We start from the raw sequence: 9,761 nt of genomic DNA on the forward strand, positions 1-9,761 counted from the left end.
TGGTAAATGGAAAGCTCTGAGAAGCCATAGAGTTTATCTTCCAGACCTTAAGGAAATTAGTGACTGTCATGGGACCTGGTGTTGGATTGCTTTTCTTGTTCTGTGTTGATCTTTGGCAAATCAGGTTATTCAGCTTTCTGGGCATCATTTTCCCTTCCTGTACCATGTGGCAGTTGGACTGGATATTCCCCAAGACCTTTCCAATCCAGTATGTTTCTTTGACATTTCAAGGTCAGTTTCATTCTCCAAGGTGCTACCAGTCCCTGGAAGTGTCATGCTTCTTTGTGATTATTGGCAGGGATTGATTTCCAAGGCAGATACGGCCCAGATGAGTTGGGGTGTTAGGATCTGAATTGGCCTAGACCCAGGCCCATCCTTTGAACTTTGGAACCCAACCAAAACTGTTCTCTGAATCCTATCTGTTCTGAAGAGTGTTTGGATCCTTAAAAGAACTTTTGTCTTCAGGTGGCAGCCACAGTGCCTGGGGACCTCAGCAGTTATGGCCTCCTGCCCAGACTCGGATAATAGTTGGGTACTTGCTGGCTCAGAGGTAGGCCTGGGAACCATATGAAAAAGAGGGGTTCCTGCAGGGCTGGGATGCTTTCTGGGCCTGTCCCTATCCTTGGTCTTGACAGTCACCTGCATCGTCACCTTCCAGAGCCAGGGAGGAGGAGATAAAATCTTGGGGGGGTCAAATGGGCTATGGCTATTGGAAAAGGCCTCATGGGGAAGGTGTTAGGGTTTAGGTTATGCTTTGAAGGAAAGGTGCTGTTTGGGGAAGTGGAGAGGGAGTTCCGGTGGGGGGGGGGACCATCCTGAGCTGAGGCCCGTGGTCAAGAGTGGAAAAAGCCCATACTGGAGAGATGGTAAGGAGGCCACGGGAGGAAGAGGGGACTTGTGTTAGAGCCCAGTGTTTGAGTAAGATTAAGGGTGGCACCTGGACCCCCTAGAAAAGACTTGAAGGGCCTGATGGACATATCTGGACTTTCCCTGATTGTAAACTCAGCAAGGATTTTTGAGGCAGGTGCCACGACAATCATTGGGAAGATGGTGATGGCACCGTGTGGGCTAGGTAGGAACAGGGAGAGTGTTTGATGGACTATGAATAAGGGAGACTGAAGAATTGATGTGTTTGAATTGTGGTATTGGTAAAGGTTATTGAACAGACCATGAGCTGTCAAAAGAGCACAGAAATCTGCCTTGAAGGAAGTGCAATCAGGGTGCTCTTTAAGAGACAGGGATGATGATGGCGAGCTCTGGTGGCCTAGTGGCAAGAAGCTGCACTACAATCCCAGAGGTGAGCAGTTCGAATCCACCAGATGCTCTGCTGGAGAAGTAGGGACAATCTCCTCCTGTACCAGTCAGATCCAATTTGACAGTATACACACCAAAAATAATAAAAAATAATAATAAAAAGACAAGGATGATAAAACTTCATCTTAACATACTTTGGCATCCTTGGAAAGGTAGAGGGTCAGCAAGAGAGGAAAACCCTCAACAAGATAGACTGACACAATGACTGCAGCTTAAGGACAGGGGAGAGTGGGAGGATGGTACAGGACCAGGGAAGGCTTGGTTCTGTTGTACTTGGGCCTCTATATGAGTCCAGTCAACTTAGCAGCTTCCAACAACAATGACATGGGCTCCAGGTCAGAGTTGGTAGTCTCTCGGGCTGCCTGAAGCTACCGAGGAGAGAGAAGAGGGCTGACAGGATGAGAGCCTGATTGGATGGAGGAGGATGGAGAAAATTTGTCAAACGGATAACTCAGCATTCCAAAACCTGTGACTTATTAGAATAGCCAGGAGAGGAGAAGGCGAGTCAGTGTAGACATGCCAAGTTTGGGGTACCTTTGAGGAGCTGAGTTGGAAGTGAGGGACCTCAGAGATCATACTGGAGCAGGGCACATAGATCAAGGCTGACTGGTGGAGGGAGCAGATGGCAAAGTCAGGGCCCTGGCTTTCTGTTGTGTTGCCTTTGCTGACAGTCACCAACACCCTTGGTACCAGCAGTCACAAGATCAGATGTGTTGGTCAAGTCTACTGTCAGGGACTTCTCCAAATTAATGAGGAGCAATGATGTCAGTTTGAGGACTAAGGTGCACCTGATTCAGGCCCTGGTCTTTTCTGTCACTTTCCTATGCGCCTGAAAGCTGGACAGTGAATAAGGATGACAGAAGAATTGATGCCTTTGAGCTATGGTGTTGAAAAGTACTGAATACCCCATGGACTGCCAGAAAGAGCAAATAGATATTTCTTGGAGAAAGTGCAGCCAGAATGCTCCTTGGAGGCAAGGAGGATGAAGCTTTGGCCCATGTACTTTGGGTAGTTTGTTAGGAGTAGCTGTTCCTTGGAGAGGGCCATCATACTTGCAAAGGTGGAGGGTCAGCAATGGAGAGGAAGGTCCTTATTGAGATAATTGACACAATGACTGCAACAGTAGGCCTGAGTGTGTCAGAGATGATGGAGATGGCCCAGGATAGGACAGGGTGTTGTTCATGCTGTTGCTATGAGGCCTACTAGACTTGACCTAATGATGATGACAATAACAACAGGTTATTGACCTTGCCTTCGCGGGGGGACATGCAGGGAGAGGCGAGGGTGAGGCTGCCTGCTCAGGGCTGGATGGCAGGCTGAGAACCTGAGACAAGGCCAGCCTCGCCATGGCTGGGCTGGACTGGGCTTCTGTGAGCACCTGCTGGAAGAGCAGTGGGTGAGGACATGTCTGCGGCCAGTGGGAAAGGCCAGAAGAGCTTGGAAGAAGTAAATGGGTGGTTACTCGTGTAAGAGCTGCAGGGAAGTTCCAGAGAAACAAAGCAGTGACCTTTGGGTGCCCAGGGGCTTCTGTTCTATTGCCACTGTCCCGATGCTAACTCATAACCAGGCTGTAGGGAAAGGAAGTACTGATGATTGTGGGTGGGTGGTGGTGGTGGTGGTGATGTCCCAGGCTGTGGCCAGCCTCTCTTAGAGGGTGTCATGTCTGTATGTTTGTTGCTGAGCTGCCTGAGTCACATCTTTGTCTCACAGTGTTTTTCATTTCAGATTAGGGGGGTGGGCAGAGGCTTTTATATCTGAGCTGAGGTGCCTGTTTGCCTCCCACCCACACTTCAGTTTGACTCACTACGCAGTTTATCTTTGTGAGGTACAGGCTGGGGTGCCTGAGTGACCAGCCCCAGGGGCCCCTCAGAGCACGCCATGCACCCAGCTTTGCCCTGCCGCCCTCTCTTGGGAGCAGCGCTCTGCTCACACTGCTTTCCTCAGAATCTGCCTGTGGAGACGCTGGGCCCCGAATCCAGGATGGACCCAGAATCTGATGTGGGCCCAAAGGCCCCTCCGAGCCTCTCTAAGACAACTGGTGAAAAGTTAGCTGGGACCGTGGATAGCGGAGGTAATAGGGCGCTGAGTGTGGGGGTGGAGCTATCTCGCTTCCATGTTCTGGGATTTCTCTGTTTCCTTGGAAAAAAGGGGAGGTTGGTAGGGCTGGTTAGTCTATTTCTCCCATTATTCTGTTTATGTTTCCTCATGTCATCTGGTTTTCTGGACTTTTTCATGCCCCTTCCAGCTGGGTAGGGGCTATGGGAGCTAGAGTTACAGAACTTTTGCTGTGGGGCGAGATAGTTCATGTTTTTTTCCTGAGCAGTTTCTCTCCAATGCAGAGGCCCTCCCCAAGAGTAAACTCTCTGAGTCTGAACCCACTTCTCCAGAGGAGACTGAGGCTAAGGTGAGGACCTTTGAGAGATTGAGGGGTACATGGGAAGGAAAGGGGAGATACTTACAGCCGTGTCTGCATTAGGGTGTCCTAGAAGGTGACGTTTGCAATGTGGAGTCCCCTGACCTGAGAGACACAATGACCCGGGATGATATGCAGGAGACCCTCGGGGTGGCAGACGTGGGATTGGACACACAGGGCCTGGAGGACCAGAGTGTTTCACAGAACCATCCTTCATCCCCCAAAGCAGGTGAGAGCTTTTTCCTGGTCTGCTTCAGTCACTTTCCTTCTAGAATCTAGGGGAATAGAAATGACTGTCTAGGTCCTGGGACATAACGGCTTGGTGCCTTCTTGAAATTACAGTTGTGAATCCTACCTCTGCCCTTTGAGGATACTGAAGCTCAGAGAACTTAAATGACTTGTCCATGTTCACACAGCTGCTGAGTGGCAGAGCCAAGCCTGGCTGGCTTTCGTTTCTGACACAGGGCCTTCTCTTTCTCTTTCTGTGCTTTTCTCTTTCTTTCTTCTTATCTCTATACTTCAGCCTTCATCCCCTGAGTCCCTTCCACATGCTGGCTCTGGGCCTGAGGGAGGGAAGGTAGGTGATCTGTGGCCTGTTTAAAATAGACCAAGATTGAGTGAGCCAAGATGTAAGTCAGACTTAAGAGCTGTACAAAAAAAGGAGTTATAATTTAGCTGCTCCCAGAGGAAGGGGTGTGTGTGTTCAATCAAGGGACAGGTTGATAGGAAGGAACAGTTGGGAAAAGGTTCACATTGGAGGTGATATTTGAACAGAGCCTTGAACAAAAGATAGACTGTTGGTAGGTAGGGTCACAGAGAAGAGAATATACTAGGCCAAGGCAAAAGTGTGGGAACTATTCTCCATGTGGGCCATTCTAGGAGAGTGGTCCTGAGGGAAGAGGAGATAGGGTTGGAAAGAGGAATTGGGGCCAGGTTGGATAGCGTTTCATGTCCCATGTAAAGGAACTTGTGTTTAAGGTGGTAGAGAGGTGGCATGAATCCATCTCCACTGTAGAGTAGGGGGCAAGAATGAGGCTGGGAGGACCATTTAGGAGACAACTGTAGTGGTGGTCGAAGGAGATGGAGCCCTGAACTAAGGTGGTTTCAGTGGGAGTTGAGAAGAGAAGCAGATTGATGATATGTTCATCAAGACTTCTTGTCTGGGTTTAGGGTGAAGAGAGTAGGCTTGGGCTTGATGGTATCACTGGTACTTGAGGAACACCAGAAAAAACCAGTCTCTTGAATGTTTGGTCCCTGAGAGACATCCAGGTGGATGAGGCCTGTAGGTACACATAAAATTCTGGAACTTAAAGGAGACCAGGTCAGGAGTTCTAGACCAGGGACTCGTCATCTGTAGGGATGTGTAGATGGTAACTCTGATGAGAGGCACTAAGAACCAGAAATGGTGCCAGGGAGACTCACCTTGGGACAGAGAATAGAAGGGAAGGAGGTCGAGAATGGCTAGAGTTAGGAAGGAAACCAGCTCTGCCCAGTGGGAATAGCTGTCAGGGGCTTGATGAGGAGGAACATGTTGGAAGAAAGAGACTATATTAGGATGAAAGTAACTCTTGTAGTTTGTGGATGGACAAGGCTGGTCTCTGGCCCCTTCTGGACTGAGTAGACAAGGCAAAAGTGGGCAGGGCCTTCCTGTGCTCCCCTCCACAGCCGGGATGGGGCCTCCATTTTCCTCTCTTAAGCTCTGTCCCTCCAGCTGCCTCACTGTCCTGTTCCCATCTTTTCCTCAGCTTGGGTCACAGAGGAGCTCCGCTGTTCCAGCAGCGATGATGACACCGACATAGATGTGGAGGGCCTGCGGAGACGCCGGGGCCGGGACCCCAGCCCTCCCCGGCCCTCGGCACCCATGGGTGTGGAGGACCAGGCGGGGAATGAGGGCGTGTCTCGGGAGCTGGGCATCTCTCTCAACATGTGCCTCCTCGGAGCTTTGGTTCTGCTGGGCTTGGGGATCCTCCTCTTCTCTGGTGAGTGGTGCCCCTGATATGGCCTGGGACCCCTTCTCTGTCTCCACTTGCCTTTTGGCCTCTTGTCACCTTCTCAGCCTGTCACCTTCCCCCCCCCCCCCCGGGTCTTTTTGGACTCCTGTGTCTTCATCGTCAGGTGGCCTCTCGGAGTCTGAGCCGGGTGAGTGGAAGGGCCCTGGCTTTTGTGTGGCGTCCTGTCCCACATGGAGGGAGGCTGTGATCGGGAGGGCACGGTTTCTCTGGGTCAGAAGTAGATGTGCAGGTACTGGGAGTGTGCTCGTTTGTTGCTCCGTTATTGGCCTTGTTGGTTGGTCAGGCTGATCCTCGGTCCTTTGTTTCACTGGATTTCTAAGCCATCAGCCTGGTTCAGGGCAGAAAAGGGAAGTATGTGCATGTTGGGATGGAGTAGCCACTGTGGGTTCCTTTTATGGCCTGAGACACTCAGAGGATTTGGTTCCCCATCTCCCACCTTGTACCAGACTCCACATCCATCCTGGGCTTCAGATCCTCTGTCCTTGGCTAAACAAATTTTTAAAACTGAAGTAAGGCTAGCCAGTATGTGGCTCCCCTCCCCTCCCTGAACGCAGAATCAAGAAAGTGCATTGCTATCAAGTCAGAGCCGATTCATAGGTGACGCTCCAGCTGGTTACTGAGGGTGTGAATTGCATGGGAAGAGACTGCCATCTTCCTCCTCAGGAGCTGCTGGTGGACTCAGACTGCCAGAGAGGCACTGCCTGTGGGTTAACAGTGTAACTCCCTACCGACAAGGCCACTAGAGCTCCCTCCTTCCCTGAGCAGACATTGTTCATGGAGCATAGCACTCCTCTCCCACTGAGCCGGTTTCAGGACCTCTCTTTCCCAAAGGGCCCATGGAGGAAGTGGACCTGCAGGTCTTGCCGGATGCTGGGTCGGATACTGAGTTGCAGGATGCTGCAGGGGATGGGCAGGTATGTGTATGTCTGTAGGTGTGTGAGGTCTCGTGGGGGAGACTGGGCCTGCATGGGGCAGTGGGACAGGATGGGGTGACTGATTCCTCTGACCTCAGGAGGGGCTAAAGGAACAGCTGCAGGTGCCCCCTGGCAGTGTCCCCAGCCTGCAGAACATGGCCCTTCTATTAGACAAGCTGGCCAAGGAGAATCAGGACATCCGGCTGCTGCAGGCCCAGCTGCAGGTGGGCAAGGGGGGAAGGGATGGCTGGGCCAAGTTTCTGCCCTAGTGTCTTTCTCACAAAAGAATGTCTCCTGTTGCCCCATCTCCCACACCTTGACCCTCTTCTTTCCCCAGTCCAGTCAGGGTGTCTTCCCAAATCTCTAGTCACATCCATCCCTCAGGCTAAGGTTTAAGCCTGGGTTGTCCTGTCTGTTCCATGGCATGCCGCTTCTGATTGGAACATCAGCCTGGAGCACTGTGAGGAGAGGTGTTTGAAGAGCACGCTAGGGCTCAGCAGGAATGAAGTGCTGTGCTCAAGTGACAGAGACTGATGTGGGGATGGGCGGTGAGGGCAGGGCAGTGACAGCCACATGCTGTCACTGTTAGATTTAGGTAAATCTAAATAGAAGCTGAGGCTCAGGATAGAATTAGGGGATCTGTGGTCTGGTGCAGGGTAAGTTTGTGGAGTAGGGTGAAAGCCATATTTGAATGCCTCAAGCCCACCCATCATGACAGCAGGGAATTGAGGTCATGGGCACTTGGCCCATTCTGACCAGAGCTCCTCTGGTGCCCCCTCCATTCCTGCCCCATCCTAGGCCCAGAAGGAAGAGCTCCAGAGCCTGATGCACCAGCCCAAAGTGCTGGAGGAGGAGAATGCCCGCCTCCGGGGAGCCCTACATCAGGGTGAGGCCTCCCAGCGGGCCCTGGAGTCTGAGCTGCAGCAGCTTCGGGCCCGGCTCCAGGGCCTGGAGGCTGACTGTGTCCGGGGTCCAGATGGCGTGTGCCTCAGTTGGAGCAGAGGCCCGCAAGGTGGCAGGGCCTCTGAGGGACAAGGCCCCAGGGGACAGGAGCCAGGCCCTGGCTTCTTGGAGCAGAAGGAGCAGCTAGAGGCTGAGGCCCAGGCACTAAGGCAAGAGCTGGAGAGACAGCGACGGCTTCTGGGGTCTGTGCAGCAGGACCTGGAGCGGAGCTTGCGGGAGGCTGGCCGCGGGGATCCAGCTCATTATGGCCTGGCCAAGCTGGGCCATAGACTGGCTCAGAAGCTACAGGACTTTCAGAGCTGGGGCCAGGATCCTGGGGTCCGTGCCAATGCCTCAGGGCTCCAGGGTCAGGATCTCCACTTCCACAGTTCCAGAGAGCGAAATGGGAAAGAAAAGTGGCGCGATGGACAGGGGGACAGGAAAGCTGAGCATTGGAAGCATAAGAAGGAGGAGTCCGGCTGGGAGGGTGAGAGGGACAAGGAGCATGCAGGGAAGTGGAAGGAGGGTAAAACAAGGATGGAAGAGTGGGCCAAGAGGGATGGCAAGCAACAAGGTTCCAAGGAGCCCCCCAGGAAAAGTGGGGGCTCTTACTACCCTGGAGAAAAGCATAGGCATTCTTTGTGGAGGGAAGGGGCCAAGGACAAGCATGAGGTCCTGACACCCTGGGCCGAGCTATCAAGGCACAAGTACCGGGCTCCCCAGGGATGCTCAGGTGTGGATGAGTGTGCAAGGCAGGAAGGCCTGGCTCTCTTTGGCATAGAGCTAGCCCCAGTTCGGCAGCAGGAACTAGCCTCTCTGCTGACCACATACCTGGCGCGGCTGCCCTGGGCTGGACAGCTGACCAAGGAGCTGCCTCTCTCACCTGCTTACTTTGGTGAGGATGGAGTCTTCCGTCATGACCGGCTCCGGTTCCGGGATTTTGTGGATGCACTGGAGGATAGCCTGGAGGAGGTGGCAGTGAGGCAGACAGGTGATGATGATGAGGTGGATGACTTTGAGGACTTCATCTTCAGCCACTTCTTTGGAGACAAGGCACTGAAAAAGAGGTGAGGCACAGTTGGGGTGCTACATCTGGTGAGAGGTGGTGGATGGGGGTTGAGGTGGATATAAAAGGGCTCTGGGGTGAAGAGGGGCTTAAGTTCATTCTCTTCTAGTCATCCGTAGGCTTCTCTTAGAGAAGGCATCCAGGTGATAGTTGGGGCTTCTGAGAGCAGCCCATTCTAGAGTAATCCTGGGGGTTCCCCCTTATGAACTAAGGGAATTTTCCTGCCCTCCATCTACCAAGGGTGAGAGATTACTCTCTATCTTCCTGCCTCCTTAACTAGAGCTTTCATCTTGGGAAGTCATTCTAGGCTCTAGTGTTGCGTTCATGAAGAACCGGATCTCTCTCCACAGGGAGCCATTGATTATCATGGGGTATTGTGCTCTTAGGGCCTCTTTCTCCTTACTCCATTATTTCTCCACAGGTCAGGAAAGAAGGACAAACATTTCCACAGTCCCAGAGTCTTTGGGCCCAGGGAAGAGCACAGCCACCACCACAGCCACCACCACGGCCACCACCGCAGGGGTTGAGTCCGCCCCATCGGGGCTTCTGGCCACTGAGCCAGCCACGCCCCTCACCCCGGCCAGCCACGCCCCTCACTCCCTCAGGGGCTTAGACTGTAATGAGTACCACCTCCCCTGGCTTGCTCTGCTTGCTTGGTGTCCTTGGTAGAGGATCGAACTAGAGGAGAGCAGCGAAAGCATCCACACCTGCACTGATGCCACTTTTGCTAGAAGGGGCTTTAAGTGGACCTGCTGTGCTGTCTATATAAATGTGTACAAATGAGCAGGCCTAGGTCTGGATCTTGGCAACCTGAAAGTGTATTAATGTGAAGTGGGAAGATGGGAGAGGAGCCTGATTTGTTTTCTTTTTAAATGGGGAGGGAGTGGGTAAGAGGAGGTTGCATTCTGATTGTGAAGGCAGAGTTTTTGTCCTCTTTTGTGTGTGTATAATCCCTTCTGGCCCCTCCCTGCCCTTGTGCCCACTGGGGATTGATCAGAGTTGTTGTCTGGAGTCCTAGCAAGAGGAGCATGATGGTGAAGCGTCTTTTTTCTCTCTGCCTCTCACCTGGCCTTACCTCCTCTTGTGAACTGTAGACTTAG

At 52.6% G+C, this 9,761-nt stretch overlaps 1 protein-coding gene across 1 annotated transcript; it reads left to right on the forward strand.

Annotated features, from left to right (window-relative positions):
• Positions 1-499: 499 nt before the first annotated feature.
• Positions 500-9,188, forward strand: PBXIP1 (pre-B-cell leukemia homeobox interacting protein 1). The gene is made up of 10 exons (XM_006895918.1): positions 500-550; positions 3,259-3,385; positions 3,654-3,718; positions 3,791-3,956; positions 5,473-5,706; positions 5,843-5,866; positions 6,571-6,653; positions 6,752-6,877; positions 7,452-8,662; positions 9,083-9,188. The coding sequence occupies exons 1-10, from the start codon at positions 500-502 to the stop codon at positions 9,186-9,188; spliced, it is 2,193 nt and encodes a 730-aa protein (XP_006895980.1).
• Positions 9,189-9,761: the final 573 nt, after the last annotated feature.

This window comes from Elephantulus edwardii, unplaced genomic scaffold (genome assembly GCF_000299155.1).
Source record: "Elephantulus edwardii isolate Elephantulus edwardi_28Jun2011 unplaced genomic scaffold, EleEdw1.0 scaffold00176, whole genome shotgun sequence".
NCBI lineage: Eukaryota > Metazoa > Chordata > Mammalia > Macroscelidea > Macroscelididae > Elephantulus > Elephantulus edwardii.

What these genes read in the sequence shown, in the direction of transcription:
- PBXIP1 (XM_006895918.1), top strand. Translation starts at nt 500, where the DNA reads ATGGCCTCCTGCCCAGACTCGGATAATAGTTGGGTACTTGCTGGCTCA. An exon ending in TCCTTCATCCCCCAAAGCAG is followed by an intron (nt 3,957 to 5,472) that starts GTGAGAGCTTTT and finishes TCTTTTCCTCAG; the next exon opens with CTTGGGTCACAGAGGAGCTC. An exon ending in GGGGATCCTCCTCTTCTCTG is followed by an intron (nt 5,707 to 5,842) that starts GTGAGTGGTGCC and finishes CTTCATCGTCAG; the next exon opens with GTGGCCTCTCGGAGTCTGAG.